Source organism: Phyllostomus hastatus, unplaced genomic scaffold (genome assembly GCF_019186645.2).
Source record: "Phyllostomus hastatus isolate PE091 unplaced genomic scaffold, TTU_PhHast_1.1 phas_contig_196, whole genome shotgun sequence".
NCBI classification, from domain to species: Eukaryota; Metazoa; Chordata; class Mammalia; order Chiroptera; family Phyllostomidae; genus Phyllostomus; species Phyllostomus hastatus.
Genome location: NW_025333709.1, coordinates 21,635,702 through 21,657,359, shown reverse-complemented (window position 1 = coordinate 21,657,359; position 21,658 = coordinate 21,635,702). Strand labels below are relative to the sequence as shown.

General features: G+C 38.2%; 1 protein-coding gene across 8 annotated transcripts in view; it reads left to right on the top strand.

Moving 5' to 3' along the window:
• Positions 1-21,658, top strand: part of ARAP2 (ArfGAP with RhoGAP domain, ankyrin repeat and PH domain 2) — a 159,893-nt gene that overhangs the window by 39,731 nt on the left and 98,504 nt on the right. For all 8 annotated transcript variants that reach the window (XM_045834426.1, XM_045834427.1, XM_045834420.1 and 5 more), the window contains 2 exons: positions 1,550-1,670; positions 9,840-10,015. In XM_045834426.1, coding sequence (XP_045690382.1) covers positions 1,550-1,670; positions 9,840-10,015 — 297 coding nt within the window. The remainder of the gene's footprint in view (positions 1-1,549; positions 1,671-9,839; positions 10,016-21,658) is intronic.

Genomic DNA, 21,658 nt, shown 5'->3' with positions numbered 1-21,658 from the left:
GAGTCAGGGAGTGGCAGGGAACAGGTTGACAGGGTGGCTGTGAGGGGAGAGCCCCAGGTTATGTGGGTGCAGAAGGTCAAAGACTGTTCTCCTTAAGACTTACTTGACTAGAAGAGTCCAATTTTAATGGGCAGATAGAGAGGGAAGGTAATGTTTTCAGGAGGTAAGTGAGTTTTAAAGTTGAGCTGCTGATGGGACAGTTACGTGCACCGTTGATGACTTCAAGTATGTGAGTGGGGTTGACCGAAATGGGGAAGGAAGGCAGGGGTAGGTTTTAGAATTCTCTGCATTAGAATTGGCAGTCGAAATAGCAAGAAAGGACTTTTCTTTCCTAGAGAGGGAAGATAAAAACAATGGAAAATAATGAGAATAAGTTACTTTGTAATTAGTCATTTCTTGACATCTTTCTCCTTTTTCTGTGGGGTTGCCCACTCTCCTTCCTAAATCAGAGTTCTGATTTCAGGGTTGGCTGTCTGAGGGAACAGAGGAAAGCCTTCACAGCATCAGTGTTTCAGATGACATTGAAAGAATGGGCAGGATTTCGATGGGTACATAAAGGGGTGAGAGGCTGGGGCAGAGGCTGCAGAGAAGGAGAAACTGTCAAAGAACTAAGGAAGTTCCGTGATAGTATAATCTGTCTTGTCCACTAGCACAGGATAAACCTCCGGGTGGAGTGCCACATTGCTGACGGTGACTGTCCCTTACTGACTGTCTCCTACATATCTCCTATATATGACAGTTTACTACTGGGAAGAATATGAACTTGGCACTTGTTCTTTGCCTGGTATGGTTTAGTACTTTCTTCTCCTTGAATTTTCTTTCCAGCACAGGGCCTGGTAAACATTATACCCTTAGTAAATACTTGAGTTTGTGGGGTAGTCATTATGCCATATGGTTTAGGAGGGTCCAGGAAAATGAAGGCAGAGTTACCAGGAATCTTAAAAATGACCTTCTTCAGCAAAATTATGATCTGCATATGTCATTTGCAAACAGCCAAGTCCATCTTTTTTTATTGGGGAATAAAAAGTAAAGAGATGCTACTATGAGATTAAGATCATCATCATCATCATCAGAGCATTGAGTAACATGGAAAATTGATGCAATTCAGCAGTCTGGTTTCTTAGATATATTCTTGTTCATAGTATGTAAGAGCAGTCATTTTGAAGTGGTTACAGTACCCGCTATGGCCAGCAGATGCCTGCAAACACCATAAAATCATTTTGACCAGCTTGTTTTAAAGAACATGCTGCTGTTTTTTTGGCCAGTCTGGTACGATTGCTTGTATTGGGCTTTTTGCCTTTTAATTCCCAGTGAAGAGAATATTGAAGATGTTTTACGTGAAAGGCGCATTTATATTTTCTTTTCTGAGGGTATTAAGTGTATATGAGATTATACACCTATACTATGTGTATGTCATTTAAAAAATTAGATTGAAATCATGAAAGAGAATCTCTTGTAAATGTTGTGCCATTTTTTTCAATAAGATCAAGAGAATTTCATTTTAATGTGTCGTCTTTCTTTTGTGTATCTTTTTCTGTAACTAATACAGGAGAAGTATTCCAAAGGAATGATTCCCCTTTCTGCTATATCTACAGTACGAGTTCAAGGAGACAACAAATTTGAGGTTGTTACAACACAAAGAACTTTTGTTTTTAGAGTAGAAAAAGAAGGTAAGATGATTTCTTTGTTCCTATGAAAACACTTGCAGACACTCATGTATTTCTACCCATTCAGAAGATTAATGAACCAGTTAAGCTAGGAATGTCAAGAAATCTTTAAATTCATCACTTTTAAATAATATGCATTTTATATTAATGTTTTGAATGCCATAAACGAATTGACAAGTCATTTGTTCACTGTTCTTGCTGGCAACTAATACTTAGTGAGAACCTCCTATGTGTCAAGCACTCCTCTAAACTCTGGGTATACAGCCGTGGAAAACGCGGACAGACATCTCTGCTCTCGTGGTGCTCACCTTTTAGCTGTTGTTTTGATGATGCAAAATGGTTACTTGGTATGCAAAATCAGTTTTTCTAGCTATGAAAAGGTTGGTTTTATGGACGTTTTCACAGGGCAAGTTTTAACTGAACACATGCAGGCAGTAATCATTCTCACATAGATTTTGGAGTGTCTTTTATTTTTCTTGAATTTTTTCCCCTGCAGCACCTGCTATAGGTCACTTGAGGGTGGACACTGATCTAAAGATAGTTTGGGGATGCAGTCTACACTTTTAAATCTTCTCTGTCTTTTTGGGTGGGAAGAGGGAGGGAGACCAAGGCAGTTAAAAGTTTTCTATTGTGTATTTTGGTGGACTGCCAATAATATAATTAGTATAAAACTTACTATTTTTTAAGTCATACAGGTAAGGTTGTCTTCATTAATTAAATAGGATTTTAATGTATTTTGAAGCCCACTTTTAGTATAGATTATAACAACTTGATTTTTAACAACTTTAGTATAGATTATAACAACTTGATACTTTTACTTCTTGGTATTTAATTATTGGAATAATGGTAATATAGAAAACTTAGTGAATACAAGCTGTCAGCCAGATAATCAAAATGCTTCATTTTCACAATAGTTTTACAAGGTATGTAGGTATTACAATCACTATTCTATTTCACACATACAAGCATTCACCTTTTATAAACTACAACAACATTAAGTGTCATGGGACAGTTTTATCTTTTTCAAACTGGCGGTTTCCTAGAACATACACTTGGACATGGCCCATAGAAAACATTCAAACTATCTGTCTATCCCTAACTGTCGTATATTCCTAGAGACCTCCCTGTATTGCTTGGGATAAGGAGTAAGTCCCAGTTGCTGTTGACACTGGAGCAGCTTTTGGCAAACTGTGAACTACTCCCCGCTTGTGAGATCAACTTAGTGCTTTCTGATGATATCAAAAGAAGAAAAAAAAACTCCCCGAAACAAAACAAACACAAAAAACGGATAAGAAATGCCAGAGTACATCGTTTCCAGTAAGCGCCATACTGGGAGATGTACCAACGCACCTATTGCACATGTGGAATGTGAACAGCGTTTCTTACTTAGTATCAGGGAACGGTTCACCTAGAGCCAGGTGAACACGACACGCCCTGTAGCCGGAGTCTGGCTCTCCGCTTGTTGTTGTAAATGAAACCTTGTGAAATCACAGCCGATCTTCCTCACTGACATTGCATTTTATGGCTGTTTTCTGTCTCTGTGCCAGTACTGAGTCATTGCCACGCAGACTCCACGGTTAGGAAACCCTAAGATGTTTACTGTTTGGCCCTTTACAGAAAGTTGGTCCACCCCTGTCTTCTAGAACATTTTCTATAGGCTTGCCTGTGGGAGAAGCTGCTTTTTGCGATTCATTGCCTAAAGTTCACAAAGTTGTGATACTCGCCACAGAGCTGGTGTTTGAACTCAGTTTTCTCTTAGGCTAGTTCTTAAAACACATGGCGTTGCCGCTCGTGGCTGGCCGGCCTGGTGATCTTCCCTTCTGTTCTGGTTCCCACAGCCCCAGAGGTGCCACCTGCTTCTTTGAGGCGCTTCTCACCTTGCCCTTGGCCTCTCACAGTGAACTTCATGTATGCCACGTGGCCTGCATTTTAAGGTGGACATACTAAATAATGTTTCCAAATTGTGTGAAAATCTGTTTAACCCTATGTGCTTGCAGTGGTTGAAAGTTAGACACACATTTTATTGAAGTAGAATGGATCAACCCACACGTGTTTACAAGTTCCGGGTTTATTATTGACCCTTAAATCCTTCTGTGATGCACAGTTTGTCTCAGAGATGTCCACTTAGTACAAGAATTTCATTACCTTGACTGTAGATTATTTATTAAGTGTTAGATTTTTAATTTTTGAAAGCATGAAAATACTATTGTAGTGAAAGGGGAGACTATATTCACATGGGGTTACTGAATAAATTATTTTCATTGAAAGTCATTTTTGTATAGTAACAACTCACATTTTAAAAGATCTACAGATGTAGAGGTGTCTGTGTATGTATACATATATGTAAATGGTGTATGTGTGTCCATGTATTTAGTGTGGAACTTTCATCCGGATGCTAAATGTGCTTTAGTAAGAATATTTTTTCCTTCTGTGTATACATCTGATTATTTTGTGGGAACTTCAGAAATCAGTCATATGACATATTTGGCTTAATGAACTTTAAGCCAAATTAAACTTGGTTTCTATCTGTTCCTCATAGAAGACCGAAGTTTAGAACAGAAAGGGGAAATGCTTCCATGTCCTAACAGAGATGACGTCTCTGGTTTAGGCAGAAAGGTTCCAAATGGCCTGCATACAGTGGCTCCTCTCGTCTCCCCTGAACCTGTGCTGCCCTTTCCCAACGGCTGCACAGCCCACCGCTAAGACAGGGCTACCCTTGGGCGTCTTCACCCCACACGTTTTCAAAGGCTCCAGTTTCCCTAGGTTTCTTAGTGCAGTATTGTTATTCTCTTAGTCGAAAGTGAATTATGTTGAAATAATAACACTTTAAAAATGCTCTTCCTCATATAAAAAATTTAGTCTGATTTTTTTTGTCCTCAAGCAGAACCACGGGGACGGGTCCTAACAGCTAATGATCTCTTCATGTAGTCTCTGTTCCCTTGGTGCCTGCCGTCACACATGCAGATGTGTTACTGCACAGAGCAGGCGATGTTTGGGCGGTTCTCCTAGTTAAAAGAGGGCTTAAGAATTCTGTGTGGTCATTCCCATTCCAACACCATTGTCGCCACTGGCCGTCAGCTGCAGGTCCGTGTTCCTGTCCTCCTTAGCCGGTCCAGACTCCTGGGAGACAGGCAGTTGTGTCCTTCTTTCCACGGTGTTTCTAGACATCATATGGCCCTCTAGTGGCAGCCGTGATACTGCAGAGCTTTAATTAATTAATTAATTAATTTATTTATTTTTAAAGAAGACATAGATTCCCCTTAGATGTTTGGGGCAAGCTGACTTACCTGTCTGAAAATCGTCAGTGTTTTAGAAGCAAGGCATGGGGCGTTTACTACCTGGAGGGAGAGCCAGGGGGATTGAAAGCTCTCGGCGTGTCCTCTGATAGCCTTCTCATCATATAATAGGCCACAAACTGTGGAGTCCTTTCTCTCATATTCTCTCGCACGTATCACATCTAGCCCATCAGCGAATCTTACCACTTTGACTTTGGAAATATGTCTGTCTTCAGACCAGTTCTCAACACCCCCACTGTTACCACTCTGGTACGAGCCATCACATGTGTCTGGATTTTTGTAATAACCTCCCTTGATCGACTACAGTCATATTTTCACCACAGCTGTCAGAGTGGTCATTGAACAAGAGGGCCATCCCAGGCGACTTCAGATGCCCCGTTGTCTTTCTGTCTCACTGAGAGTGAGGTACTTGTTCAGAAGGAATGGTGCAGAGGTACTCAGTAAATGTTTGTTACTGGAAAGAATAAAAGTTCCTTAGTGTGAAAAGCCAGCAAAAGCTAACATAGCATCTAGCTTTATCCAAGACACTTGGCCCAAGGGAAAAATTATCGTTTGTTTTGGAATATTGTGACTTGCCAAAGCACATCTCCCATGTCTGAGGGTGGGCGCATGTTGTACGGCCGAAGACGGAGTGCAGCTTGTAATCTATTTTATTGTTTGAATTTTCTGTATCATTGTTACATCTTCATTGGCATGAATTATTAAGAATAAGCTGAGTGTTACTATTAATTCCTAATCGTCTTTATGACTGTTCACTTCCTATTAGTTGATGAGGCCCTTAGGAGCTAGATAATTCTTCTAGGCTATAAGGGGACCATTTGCTGAGATGCAGCTTTAATGTGCTGAAGTCCAACAGATGCAATTGCCTGTTTCAAATTATTTCCAGACACTGAGATCGCTGCTCATAGTAATCTAGAAGGCACACACACTTTGGCCCAGTACAATAATTATAGCCAATGTTTTAAACTCTGTGACTTATATGGATTAACACAAACAAACAAACAAGCAGAAAACATTATATATACATACTTGGCAGGACTATCGTGTGTGAAACTAATGATCACAAGTAATAACCAAGTTAAGTGGAAGGCCTGCTGTTGTTACTGAAAATGTAATAAATTATCAGAATGCAGTCTGGATTTGTTTACATAGATGTAACATGTAGAGTAGCTGCTGCATGTTGACATTGACTTAGTAACTTGAATATTTTTACATCTTTCAGTTTACGAAATGATGCTGGGGAAGTGCAGTAAATATTTTGTCCTGATATATAGGAACAAGCACTGTTACCTGGGAATTATGTAACACCTGCATAAACACTGTTGAGTGACTTTTTAGTAGATACTTTGAGTTTGGTCATTAAAGATACAACTGACTCTTTAGTTTTGAAGATGAGTGAGAATGAAGATAATTTTAAAATTTAGACATATTATGAAATAACTGATTTCAGTAGTTTCGAAGGTGAGCAAATATGAAGATATTTGAAAATTAAGACTTATATTAGGAAATAACTTTGGATTCTTGTTTTAATATGAGCAAGTCTAATATGGAAACTTACTTCAATTTACAATGAAGTTATTCTGGCCAGACCTGTTGTGGAGGGATCTGAGTTACTGTCTGATTTCCCAAGCTTTGGGGAAGAGTATCTTTCACCTTCTTCAGTGCTTTTCCTACCTGGAGTTCACTGTTTGGTTTTTCCTTTTGCCTTGATATCCACTCCTTGTAATTCAAGGTTTACTGGTTTCTTCTTTATCTGCATTAAACATTTATCCACATCCATGTGTCTTTCTTTGTGTAAGTGACATTCATTTACATGCTGCTGTCAGTCTCCCCAGATGCTCATGCCTGGGCACTGAGAACTGGGGGTAGTTCTGTTGATCAAATGGAATTTTCTATCTTCTTTGTCCGATCAATACATGGCACCAAGGTAACTGTTCTTCTGAGTAATTTATTTCTTTTGTGAATACCTGTCTTGCATGTTCAGAACCTCAGTTACTTTTTACACCTCTTAATATCTTCACTCTTTGTGTTCTCTTTTATTTCCTTTTTCATTGCACTTTTAAGTCTCTCTTGCCTTATTCCCAAATCTCCAAGCTTCCCTTTAAAGGAATCTCCAAGCTTGGTCTACCTATTGTTGTCCTAATCCCATTCCTTTCTTGCTAAGAATCCTGAAATGGCTTACCTTTGCATCTGTAATAAAGACAAAATTCCTTACATAGGCACTGAAGAATCTCTAGTCCTATTTGGAATTATTTCCTTGTGAGCTTAAAATTATAAATAGGTTCATTTATAAGTTAGTCCATGAACAAATGCTGGTTCTGTCTTTGTTCTTGTGTTCTCCTCCACTTGTTTGAGTTTTAAGTTCTGCCTTTCCCTCTCCTCTCCAAAACACCAGTTCTTTTTAACCATTTTTTTAGTTTTCAGTTACAGTTGATATACATTATTATATTGTTTCTGGTGTACACCCCAGTGATTAGACATCATACAACTACTAAGTAATCATCCCAATAAATTTCGTATCCATCTGACATCATACGTAGTTATTAAAGTATTATTGACTATATTTCTTGTATTTTACACTCCCATATGTAACAACCAGTTTTTACCTTTTTTTAAAGATTTTATTCATTTATTTTTAGAGAAAGAGGAAGGGAGGGAGAGAGGGAGAGAAACATCAATGTGTGGTTGCTGCTCACATGCCCCTCACTGGGGACCTGGCCTCCAACCCAGGCATGTGCCTTGACTGTGAGTTGAACCTGTGAACCTGCACTCAGTCCATTGAGCTACACCAGCCAGGGCCCAATTTGTACTTCTTAATCCCTTCACCTGTTTCACCCATCCTCCCCACCCTCCTCTCATCTGGCCACCGTCAAAATGTTCTCTGCATCTATGAGTTTGTTTCTGTTCTGCTTATTTGTTTATTTTGCTTTTTAGATTCAATTGTTGATAGATATGTATTTATTGCTATTTTATTTTTCATGTTTTTTTATCTTTTTTTTTCCTTCTTAAAGAAAACCCTTTAACATTTCATGTAATATCAGTTTGGTGGTGATAAACTCTTAGGTTTTTCTTGTCTGGGAACCTCTTTACATATCGTTTAATTCTAAATGATAGCTTTGCTGGGTAGAGTAATCTTGAATGCAGGTCCTTTCTTTGCATCACTCTGAATATTTCTTTTCAATATCTCCTGGCCTGCAAAATTTCTGTTGAGAAATCAGCTGATATTCTTACGGAAGCACCTTTGTAGGTAACTAACTGCTTTTCTCTTGCTGCTTTTAAGATTCTCTTCTTGCCTTGTTAACCTTTTGCATTTTAATTATGATGTGTCTGGGCATGTTCCTCTTTGTGTTCATCTTGTTTGGGACCCTCTGTACTTCCTGGACTTGTATGTCTACTTTCTTCTCTAGGTTAGGGAAGTTTCCTGTCATTATTTTTTCAAATAGGTTTTCAAGTTGTTGCTCTCTCCTTCCTTCCAGCAACCCCATGATGTGAATGTTGGTACAGTTGAAGTTGTCCTAGGGGCTCCTTACGCTATCCTCATTTTTTTGGATTTTTTTTATTTGTTTCTGTTATTCTGATCTGGTGTTTTTATTTCTATATTCCAAATTGCTGATTTGATTCTCAGCTTCATCTACTCTACTATTGATTCCCTGTAAATTATTCTTCTCTTGAGTTAATGTATACTTCATTTCTGACTTCATTCTTTTTTATGGTTTCTATGTCCTTTTTTATGCTGTTTAAGTTATCCTTAAGTTCATTGAGCATCTTTATAACCAGTATTTTGAACTCTGCATCTAATAGGTTGCTAGTCACCATTCTGTTTGGTTCTTTCTCTGGAGTTTTGTTTTGTTCTTTCATTTGGGACATGTTTCTTTATCCTCTCATTTTGGCAGCCTCCCTGTGTGTGTTTCTATATATGAGGTAGCTGCTATGTCTCCTGAGCTTTCCAAACCTCAGTTTTGTCTTTTCAATTGCTCTTCATTCTCAAGTTGTACCACAAATACCCCTTCTTTTCATAGTCCCAGAAACAGTTGTCTGACAGCTAAAACATTGGATTCTCTTAATTTTAATACTAATGTACTTTATACCCTTTGGCAGATCACTTACCTTCATTGAATTGATTTATTATTTGATACCATTTGTACGACTCTTTGCACTCTGTGTTCCATTTTGTGTTCATATCTAACTTGACTTATAGCTTTGGTTGCTCTTTGGGGATGAGATCCAATTCCTGTGCCCATAACAGTGTATCGTATATGAAGGTCACCTAGCTTTTGTGGAGAAGTGAGAGACCCAAATTTTAATTTACCAAGTGAGTTGTTGCTGTTAGTGACTCTGTTGAGAATGGAATGGATAAATGAACATCAAGGCAACATACTGTTAAACAGAGTATGTTCTATGTGACAGAAAGGAAGATTTTTCGGGGCATTTGAATAACTTAATTGCCAAGTACAATATTTTAACTGTTTGGTCACATTATTGCTTTCTTCTATTAAAAGAGAAAATCCAATCTCATGAATAATCCTAAAGAGTGCTTCTTAAACATGAACATGGAAACATGTCCTCTGGGGATCTTTTTAAAAACAGGATCATTCTGATTCATCATGTTTTGGAGTGGGGTCTGAGATTTTTGCATTTCTGATGAGCTTCTAGGTGGGGCCAGTGTTACTGGTTACAGGCAACAGAGCAGTGCGTGTTATTTCCTCTCCTCACAGAACGGGGCTCCTGGCCCTGCCTGCAGTAGCATTTAGGGTGTGGTCGTTGGAAAGAATCTTTGAATTACCTGTTGTAAAGAGAGTAGAGCCATTGTCCATGTTGCTATGTCATGCTGTTTATATAAGTATGGATATGTATTTTCTCCTGTCTTTATTTTCAGAGGAGAGAAATGACTGGATGAGCATACTATTAAATGCGCTGAAGTCACAGTCCCCCTCGCAGTCTCAAACAGTTGCCCCACCTGATAAATGTGGATATCTTGAATTGAGAGGGTATAAAGCCAAAATTTTTACCGTGTTAAGTGGAAACAGTGTGTGGCTCTGCAAAAATGAACAGGTAAGCTATGTTACAGCAATTGAAAGTTGCAGTTCCTTGATTACACTAGCAGCGGTGCTTTGTTAGACTGATTAGTGTTTTCACTTACAGCGTTGCTTTTGCCTTTAGACTCCACTAAATATAACAAAGAGAGTTATTTTGTTGACTTTTCTCAGTTATTCAGTAGCAAGAAAGTAATCTATATCAGATTTCAGGCTGGACATCACCTTTTTAAGGGACTGAGGAAATGGAATCATTGAAAATAATTTTTGAAAAGTATTCTTCAGCTGAAGTAACATTATTAAACAACATGAGAGAATAATTAAGAACAAATTCAGCACCACAGCCGTTGATGAAACAGGTCCATTTCTAGATCTGTTGTCTTTTCTTTTCTTTTCTTTTCCTTTTCTTTTCTTTTCTTTTCTTTTCTTTTCTCTTCTCTTCTCTTCTCTTCTCTTCTCTTTTCTCTTTTCTTTTCTTTTCTTTTCTTTTCTTTTCCTTTCTTTCCCTTTCTTTCCCTTTCTCTTCTCTTCTCTTCTTGTGATTTTGTGACAGAAAGCTACAGAGTAGGCATGTATTTTTCTTTAGTTTATACCATCTTGGCTTTTTTTTTTTGGAGCATATGTGTTATTTACTAGTAGAGGAATAATTTATTAGAGGCAAGTGATTGATATACACACATTCACACATATGCACATACATCATCACATATATAAATAAAATAGGCTTAACTTATTGACTTACTGAATTTGGTTAATATTGAAGGACTCAATAGAAAATTTAAATGATTCAAGGAGACTAATGTTAAAGTTCTATGAATTTCGTTAACTTCATGTGATTCCATAGCCATCCCTTTCCTATCATATCTTGATTTTAATATGTATAAGAAAATTCTTTTCTTACCTCTTTTTGGGAATTAATTCTTACTTAATCTTTCAGCTTAGAATATATTCAATGCTTAGTAATTATCTGTGGAATTAAATGGTGTGCTTTGGATAGCTGATCAAAAATGAACTCATTTTATGATTCATTATGATGGGTTCTGATGTGGTGAAGTATGAATGCTGACTCTTTTCAAAATAAAACTAGAGCTAATCACCTCAAAACAAACAACAATAGTTTCAAAAAATTTAACTATAGACTTTTATATACAAGCCATCCTCTGACCTTCAGTGTAAACTTATTCATTACAGTTTTTCGGCGGGTAAGATTTCTTAGCCAGTTAACTGTGGGCAGCATCAGTTGAGCCCTGTTGGCATATTAATAACTCAGGGGTAGTGAGCATATTCATCAAGAATAGTGATGTGTAGCTTAATAATGTGTATGAATTCAGTATGAAAATTCAGTTTGTGAAATAAGATGATGAAAACTTTTCTTGGAATGGAGATTAAAAATGCCTAATTTGCATGAATCAGTATGGAAGTTCCTCTGCCAAATGAATACCACAAGTTAATTGAGGTGTTCTTCTTTTACTTGCACAGACCTGATGGGCCTCAGATTATCAGGATAATTACTTACATTAGTTAGATTGGTTGAGTTGGTTATCCTCTAAAAGTAGAGTGTTGTTAAGGTTTTATTAATATTTTCTACATAGCAGGAAGTTAAGAAATTTTTGTTTTCCATTAGTAATTGAGCATAAAATGGGCAATAATGACCATCATTTTCTTTTTTATTTTATGTATTGATTTTGGAGAAGGTGGGGAAGAGAGAGAGTGAGAGAAACATCAGTTGTGTTGTTCCACCTACAGCCTTGGCATATCGGGACAGTGCTCTCACCAGCTGGGCTACTTGGCCGGGCTTGACTGCCATTTTTGGAGTACCAGCTACTTGCTAACTAATGTACAGACATTCTTTTTAATCTTTCCCACAAATGGAGGGGGAAGATGTTCTTATTCGTGGTTTATAGATGAGGAAAACAAGGATTAAGTAACTCATTTAAGGATTAAGTAACTCGTTTAAGGATGACAGTTCATTATGCAGAGTTTAATTCAAAACCAGAACTTGCTAACTCTCAGCCCAGCTTCTTAGCTGCTGTACCAAAGTATATTCTTAAAGTGTATGTTGAAAAGAAAATATGTGGCCTGTGACCTTTCAGAATAGATTCAGATCCTTTCTTTGAATAATTTAGCTGCCTAGAAGGTTCCCCGTGTTCTTCCAATAAACCTTGTACTCCGTCAGGCACTCGGAAAGTGACGTGCCTACTGGACGGCCCCAGGTTTCCCGAGGGAAAGCCGGAGAAGCCCAGTGTGTCTGGTAAATGGTGAGCTCAGTGCTGTTAGACCTGTGTAGGCATTGCAGGGAAGTGCAGAACTCGGGCATCTGATGAAGCCTGAGAATTAGAATACTTCTGTGTACATGCATAATGAGTATACTCTCCTTAAAATTAAAGGATTAATATTTGGCCCTTCCTCATCTTTTGAGAAGTAAACCTTTTTTGGGGGGATGTATGTATATTTCAGGTCCTTTTTAATGCATTAATGTGCATCTATATATTATGTATATGTATACACACACACACTTAAAAGTGCATACTATTGTTTGCATATGTGTTCTTTTTAAAAATCGCATCATATCAATCATATTGTATGGAGCCGGTCTTAAGGGACTTGGTCTAAAGAACTAGTTCACTGAAGACTGGATGGGTGCATTAAGGAAGGCCCTGACATACCATTCCGATTTTATTTATTTTTATATCCCACTGTATGCTATTCCTTCGAGGTCATTTGCCCAATGATTTGCTCACAAGGTTTAGCAAATTGTGTGAAGAATTTGCATGACATGCTAAATAAGGAATCTTTCTCTTGAATGCAGAGGGCTTTAAGCTAGTGTTTAGGAAAAGTACTGAGAAATAACAAAATAGTTCGATGCAACTTCTGAGTTTTATACATGCACTATATAAAGGATGATGGAAAACATCTCATCATAAACATGTGAAAGGTGTTAGGTTTGAGCCTCTGTGTTTTAATTTGTATTGGCTCTAATTTAGTTCTATGAATTAAAGCTAAATTATTTTAATTAAAAAATTTTAAATCAGTGAATTTATTGTCCATATAATTTATAGTGCAACTAGAATAAAAAATAAAAGGCACCTCCAGTACCTTAACATATGAACAGTTTATGATGTTCTTTCCTCTATTTGTACATAGTTTTACTAATTTACTTTGGAGGTGACTAGATAGCGTAAACAGACAGTGGAGAGAGGTGGAAGGGTAGGTGTTGCAGCCTGTGTTGAGGAGCTAGAATAAAGAGAACCTGAGAGCACATTCAGAACAGAGAACATTGGACTGGGCGGTAGCGATTCTGGGTGTTCAGTCTTGCTCTGCTATTAACTGGCTCAGATAATTAAATTAGTCTCCTTAGGTTTAAATAGCATCATGTGAAAAAGAGAGATGGATTTCTGTCTCTAAGGCAATCTTTTTTTAAGTTGTACATAAAAATTCCAGATATCTGAACTCATTAGACCCATTGACTTCGAATTCCTGCAGATGATGTAGTGAAACCTGCATTTGTAGAAAGTATCTTGGTGACTCAGTGACAGGACAGCCCCAGACTGCACCCAGGAAAACACTGCTTTAAGGTTTCTCTTCTTTAGGAATTCTAAGCATCCAGGTAAAGTGAACAAGATATTTCTGGAGCTGGAAAATGTGGAAAAACAGCCTTCCACAACTTTGGGTGCTTCTTTATTTCATCATCCATCATTGTGGGGTTGCTATACCTCTTTTTGTGATTGTTTCATTTGTAAGCGTATCTTTTTCTTGATGGAATATTTTGAAATGTTCACATTTAATTTGAAAGTTAAGAAAATCATTGTTAGTGGTAATAAATTAAAAAATTTTGAAGAACTGTTACTAATAAACTGTGTATGTTCTAAACTATAGCTATTGGGTTTTTGTTTTTTGCTAAAATCTTAATAGTTTTATATGAATTTATTTTTCAGTGTATAAATTCTATTTTAGTTTTTTTTTCTTCACATGGGAATTAAAACTCCATTTGCAAAGTCAGCATGAAAGAAAGTGTTTGAAACTGTTATATACCTTAAGTTCCTTTAACTCTGTGTATGTCTGGAAATTTACTATAATTTTGTAGGTTATTACTAATCTTTTCTAAAGCCTTTTCCCTGCTTCCAATAGGTGTCCCTAAGGTTCCATGTCAGGCATCCCTAAAAATATATTTTTAGTAATTCTTTTACTCTACTGGCTCTATGCTTTCTACTGAATCAAGAACTTCCACATATTTTCTAAGTTAAAATGGCTATTAGAACAGACACTTTTATAATTACTGCTTTATTTTTGAACTTTCTTCTCTCTTAAATCCTCACCCAAGGATATGTTTAATGATTTTGGAGAGAGAGGAAGGGAGAGATGGGGGAGAGAGGGGGAAACATCAGTGTGAAAGGGAAATATCCATTGACGGATTGCCTCTCATGTGCACCTGACTTGGGATCAAAACCTGCAACCCTGGCATGTGCCTTGACTGGAGATTGAATCCGCAGCCTTTTGGTGTATGGGCTGATGCTCCAACCAGCCGAACCACCTGGCCAGTACAAACTTCTTCTAAGAGAAGTGGCATAATGATCGCAAGGGGGGGTGCCAGTCTACACACTGTCCTGTGGAATGTTTCACTGACAGGTCTAAACTCTGTGCACCAGCGCAGACTCTTCTTTTCTCAGTTGCTCAGTTCTAACATTTACCTTTTTTGTCTCTTTCTTTCCCTTTCATTCATTAGCAGATTGTAGGAACTGAAATGTGAAGTAGCTCTTGGCTGAGGAAGAGAAATGCTTTAGGGAATGTTGGTTGGTTAGTTAGTTTTTTTTTTTTTTCCAGGTAGGCTGTAAAAAGTAGAAAAGCACCATAAAGAAAAAAATCAAAACATTTATTAGAGAGGAAGATAGCAAAGTAGAAACTGACCCTAAAATTCTTTATTTTAAAGTTACTTTTAATTATAGTTCACATATATTAATTCCAGGTATACAACATAGTGATTCCACATTTATATATACCTTACTATGTAGTTAATATAAGAAGTCCAGTTACCACCTGTCACCTTATAGTTGCTACGATATTATTTACACATTCCCTCTATTGTACGTTATATCCTCATGATCTTTTTTATAACTGGAAGATTTGTGCCTCTTAATCCTTTTTCCCTTTTCTACCTGTTTCCTCATTTCCTCCCCTTTGGCAACCAACAGTTTGTTCTCTGCATCTGTGAGTTTGTTTCTGTTTTGCTCTGTTGTGGTCATTTTGTTTTTTAGGTCCCACACGCAAATAAAATCACATGATATTTGTCAATCATATGATGTTTGACTTACTTCATCTGATACTCTCTAGGTCAATTCATGTTGTCAAAATGGCAGTATTTCATTCTTTTCACGGCAGAGTAATATTCCATTATCTATATGTACCACTTCTTCATTCATCCATCCATCCATCCATCGATACCTAGATTGCTTCCATATCTTGACTACTGTAAACAGTGCTGTAGTCAGCACATAGGCTTGCACATATCTTTTCAAATTATTGTTTTTACTTTATTTGGATAAATATACCCAGCAGTAGAATTGCTGGGTCATACAGTAGTTCTGTTTTTAATTTTTTGAAGACTTTCCATAGTATAAAATTATTTGCCTGCTCACTCAGCTGCAAAACACTGTGGTGCTATCATCACAGAAATTAAATAGCAACACTTTAAACATTTAGCACCATTTCCCAACACTACCCCCAGAGTGTTTAATTTTTGCAAATTTTGTTTTGTTTCTTGTCTTGGCACATGTTTTAGATGCCTGCAATGTAGTGAAATTATTATAGTTTTTCTCCATTGTTACTTCAAGTTTGTATAAAATGAGTTGTGTAGTTGAGTTTGCATAAGCTATACTATTTATTCATCTATTTAACGCCTTTTTATCGGGTACCTTCTCATTTTGTGCACTGCTCTAGGCACTAGAGGTACAAGGGTAACCCAAAATACCCCTCCTCTTTCGGATCTTACCTGCCAGTAGGGGGTAGGATATAGTGATAAATAAAATTTCTGGCCTTTTGTATATTGTCTTCTTTTCCCTTTTGACTATTTTTTGGCAAGACTATTTATGACCTTTTTCTAAAGAATTATTTACATTTAAAATGCTGTTGGCTCTGTGAATAGGTACCAGTTTCATTTTAACCTTAAAAGTGTTATAATTTTTATATTCCCAAATTAATGGTATAAATATTTACTTTCTTTACTGATGTGTTCTCAGGAGTCCCAGGCAAGTAGCTGACACTCAGTAAACATTTAGTAGAAGGAACTTGTTGAATTAATGGTCATGTACAGCTGTTTTCTGGAATAGAGAGTTTATCATTTAAAAAATTTTTCTTTTAAAATGATTTTCTTCTCTTTGAATTGTCTTTGCATTTTCTTCACTTAATGGGATTTTGTCTTTTCTTTAAGCTGTTTATATAACAATGATATTAGTCTTCATGTCACATTTTCTGCAACTGTTTGAGCTATTGCTTACTTTTCATTTTTCATTTAATTTTTGTTACATGGAAATTTTGCTTATGCAATTAAATGTTTTTGTATTAGTTTAAAGCCTATGGATTTTCTGTATTCTGGAAAAATAATTACTTTTATAACTTACTAATCTTGGAATAATGTGGATGCTGCATGGCATTTCCACAAATGAATGTAAGACAGTTTTTAAGATACTGGGCTTTACTTTCCATTTGTTATGTTGTCCCGAAAACCCGTCTGCCGTCTTTTTTTCTAATGAGTATTTTTGAATATCATGTTAATATTAGCAGATTCATTGCAGCCAGATGTCTTGCTTGGTGGGTTTGTGTATCTGTCTATTTAATGATAATTGTGGCATTGAGGTTTTAACTACATAGATTTACTTGATTAAACATTCTCAAATCAGGATATAACAAGAGACTCATCCCCCCTCACTCTCCCAGCATAATGGACCCTGGTGCCTGTCTGGCACGGGACTGAAACTCCGATAGAATTTAAATAGACCTCATAGGGCTCCGGGTTGTGCGGTGCAGAAAGAAGCAGCAGGATGTAGTTGGTGGCCTCAGATTCTCTGGGTTCTGTATCTGGCCAAACTTTGCATCTGGTATTCCCCAGGAGATCTGGTGCCAATGTCATACAATGCCACATCTGTTTTCAACAAATGTTTAAGCACCAAGTTCTAAAATTCCTGGCGTGGAAACTTGGCATCCAGTATTTCCCAAAATAGGTTTGATATTTCAGCAAATTTGGGGTTAATAAACCCTCCTTTATTTGTTCTGTTTAGGAATCAGTCTTTATTTTGCAGCTTTCACTGTATAGTTTTAAAATGTAGTTTCAACCAGATTTTGTTGCTTCAGATTTGTAGAAATAACCCATTTCAGTATCTTGGTGAATACTTACCATTAATTATAATCTAGATATTTAATATGGAATCATTGGTGTGAATACTTTCTGTCATTGTAAATAAAATGGAACTTTTTTTTACTGCAGACCAATTTTGGCTTTAGAACCCTCAACTCAAAGGATTGTCTGGATGTATTTTATATTCACCATTTTTATAACATTGGTATATAAGATAGATATTGCTGTCTTTTCAGAAATGAGAAAATTGAGGGCTAGATACACTGAGTTACTTGCCAGTGGTTGTCCAGCTAGTGAGCGGCCCAGCCAAGGTTGTCCCCCAGGCCTGACTCCCGGTGTCTCTGGGCTGTGACCCCTTTGCCAGCGTCCACCTGCGGCGGTCGTCACGGCGGTATGCGTGCTGGGGTTCACACTTTCTGAGATCCTGCATTCTCTGACCGCACATTCAGTGCCAGACATCGTTTACGCCCAAGTCAGTTTTTGACTTTATGTTTTCTGTAGTAATATTCTAGCCATTTAGTTTCTGTGGTGGTGTTGTTTTCAGTCCAGTTTGTAGCATTTTAAAGGTTGGAAGTTTGGCTTCATCCTGACTTGTGCCTGTTTCTCAAAATGGGAATAGTGCTCCCAGTCCGATCGCCCTTAGTGGGTTGTTATTTTAAATGTTCTTGAAAGTTTACATATTACACCATATTACATTTATAAGTAAGAATTTATAAATTCATATTACATCCCATTTTTAAAATGTACACATGCTTGTTATTTTTATATATGTGTGTTCTTGTAATTAACTTTGTAATAGGGAACATGTTCAATTGGCTTCAAACTTAAAAAGGTAGAAAATAACAATAATAATAAAAAAGATTATTATTATTATTGCTAAATGGGACCATGTAGCACTTACTGCATTCTTCTAAGCATTTTTAATGTGTGAATTTAGTGCTGCAATGGAGATGTGATGCATTGCATCCCCAGAGTGATGCAGTGGATACCGCTGTTATCTCCATTTCACAAATGAGTGAACTGAAGCAAGAGAGGTGCATCGTACCAGCTGGTCTGGGTCTTGTCATTTGTCCAGTCAAGTGTCACTGCCTTTGGACAGCCTCCTATGCACACAGCTCTCGTTTCTGGGCTGAACTTGGTGCTTGCCCTGCCGGCATCTATGCACTCGTTTTTCTCACAGACTTATTACAATTCTCTCATTCGTTCCTTTGGCTGAATCTTCCCCAAGGCCGGTACGGTGTCCTGTCTTATGCCTTGGGGTGGACCCAGGACTTAGCACAATGGCTGGTACTTGCTAAGTACTTAATAAACACTGTTTGCCAGGACACATTTTCCTATTTTCAAAAAGGATCTATCTGCTCTGCCTTCTTCCCAGAATTATTCAGTCAAATGAGAGTTCCCAGCTGTTTGTCAGCTTCAGGGCACTGCACAGATAGATGCTGAATTGATTATGGAGTGTTCTCTACAGGCTTAATGAAGACGGAGGCTCTCATGGCCTCTGGATATTAGCACAGGGGTGGGGGCCCAGGACCCACAGGATCTTGATGGAATCCAGTGCATCACTGAGGTCTGGCCAGTCTGTGTTTAGCCAGAAGTCTTACTGATTTTAAATAATTTCTGTCTGATATGATTGCTTGCTTTTCTTTGCTGTGCAGAAGGCAGAGAAAAGTACTTATATCCTGTATTTAAATACTGTAGATTCATACTGTCTAGATTCCACAACTGGTTCTGCTCTCTAATTCAGTGTTTCTCAGTATGGGCTACATGTGAGGATCACAGGGCTGTAGTTTTGCTTTGCTTTTTTTAAAAAATATTTTTAAAATATATTTTTAAAGATTTTATTTATCCATTTTTAGAAAGGGAAGGGAGGGAGAGAGAGAGAAACATCAATGTGCGGTTGCTGGGGGTTATGGCTTGCAACCCAGGCATGCACCCTGGCTGGGAATCGAACCTGGGACACTTTGGTTCATAGCCCGAGCTCAATCCACTGAGCTACGCCAGTCAGGGCTTGTTTTTCTTTGCTTTTTAACTGAAGATTCTTAGGCTCTGCTTTGCCATTCATGGAATCAGAATCTCGGGGGGTTGGATCAGAGCAGCATAGATAGCTTCGATGAGCATCAAGGAATGAGATATATTCTAAATATGTTCTAAATACTGGCCTAAAAGGTGGCTTAATGTCACCACAAGTATTTTTAATGAGGAGTGCAGTAGTTTCTTATTTAATAGCCCTCGAGAGCACTGGCATTTGTCTTGTTTCTCTGCAGTGCATCACACAGTCCATTTGTGCTGGTGAGTCCAGTGGATGCTCAAATTACTCAAAACCATACGGCCATAGCAAGCGGCTGATAGATGGGTTGCATTTTTTTTTGAGGCTAAAATGTCATCTATGTCTTGCTGGGAAGAAGTCTGGGGCCTTGAGCTGACCCTCACTTATTTTGTTTTTAACAGAAATTTCAGTTTTGTAGACCTTTCATGACTTGTGTGTAGGAATGAAGTGCCATCTAGTCAGGCTGGAGGCTTGATGGTGCCCATCCATTTCCATAAAGGTTGTCGGTTCGGCCATTTGCTGGTCTGGTGGCCTGAGCGAGTGCTCTGCCCTTAGACACACATGGCGCCTTCGGGCCAGACCCCCATCAGGGAGCACAGCCCACAGTGTCACCCGATCTCCCGTTTCTGCCAGGACCTGCGGTTTAACTCTTTTATTCCAGACTGAGAAACCTGTTTTAAAATATCTTATCTTGCTACCCCTCCTTTATTTCCTCACTTGTAAAAGGGAGCTGACTTGTCATGCTCCCTTTCTTTCCTCACTTTTCCTCACTTGTCTTTCCTCACTTGTCATGTGCACTGGGGGTTTCTCCGACAGTCACCTTATCCAACAGGTTCATTGGTATGGATAATTGAGAATTTGTTTTTAATTCAGTCAGTAAGCATAGTGCTGTGCCAGTGTGCTGAAACATTAAAGTGGGGCATGCTGGAAAACGTCGATTCCCTCCTTCTATCCACATAGACCCCGTGAAGTACTAATTTTTGTCAAGTGGGCTCACTGTACAAAGTGGAAGTGTACCATGTAATTCTGATTATTTTATAACACGTCACATGTCTCTGTATCTTTTATGTTACTGACTGTCAGTTTTTGGCTGTTTCTCCTAACAAAAGGAGCCATTTTTTCTTTCATCAGGAAAAAACCCCATATTTAATTGATGATTTATTTTATGGATCATTTTCTTATTCTAACCAACAATGTGTACATTTTTAAAAAGTGAGACAGTTCTTAAATTTGTAACAAAAACTCCAGATACCTTTACAAGTGGGGGCAGATCTGCTACGATATTATTTTATTTCACTTACTGTTATGTCAGGAATGCACTCGTATCAAAACCCTGAAGGGCGGCTTCTGTGGATGGGGATTTACTGGCTTTAACAAATCTCTTGGCGGAGGCGGTGGAGAGCCGATGCCTCCCGGGAACAAGGCTCTTTCCATATTTCACCCACTCTGGCCTCCTGGAAGCGCAAGAATTTGTTCTCGGGCTTTTCGTCTGGAGGGTCCTAACATTCCGTCACGGCTTCTGTGCGCCGAGATGTCATTCCCCAAGAAGATGGAAAGGCAAGGGGTGAAAGTCCTTGTGTTCCCAAAGCTTTTCTCTCTACCCTTCCACCCCAAGGCAGGAATTATTTATATTTCATTGACCAAAACCGTGACATAGGGCCCCCCTCCTACCTGAAGGGGAAAGGGGGGGAATAGTACTTTTACCTTTGACCTGCGTAGCAGGAGAGACGGAGAGAAGGTGGCCTGGGAATTGTCACCTCCCCAGTCTTTGCGTGAAGTGCCCTCAGTGTAAGTGGGCCAGTGCTGTTTGCAGTCTGCCTTTTGCGTGCCTCCTTTTCCCAGTCATGATTTAATGTAGGAATTGAGAGCACATGCATTCCACATCTGTTCCCATAGATATTTCATGTTTTGAAGTACAGATTATGTGTTTTTAACATGTTGACGTTATTTGTTTGATAAATCAAATTCCCAAGCTGTTAGACGACCAGACGATATATTGCAACCTTTGATGCTTTTAAAAAGCAGACTGCAGCTTTTTGAAGGATTTCTAATTTTGGTGAGGCACACCAAACACTGTGGCTGTCGGTGTTGAGCAGAAGGCACTTTTCATACCAAAATAGCAGTAAAGGAGCTGTTTCAGAGTCTCACTGAAGAAAGGGGAGTATAATAAAATACTGGACATGGGATAAAATTGTAGAATAAACGCCTTTGTTGAGAGTAAATGAGACAAATCATGTGACAGCAGAGCTGCCATCATACAGCCGAAC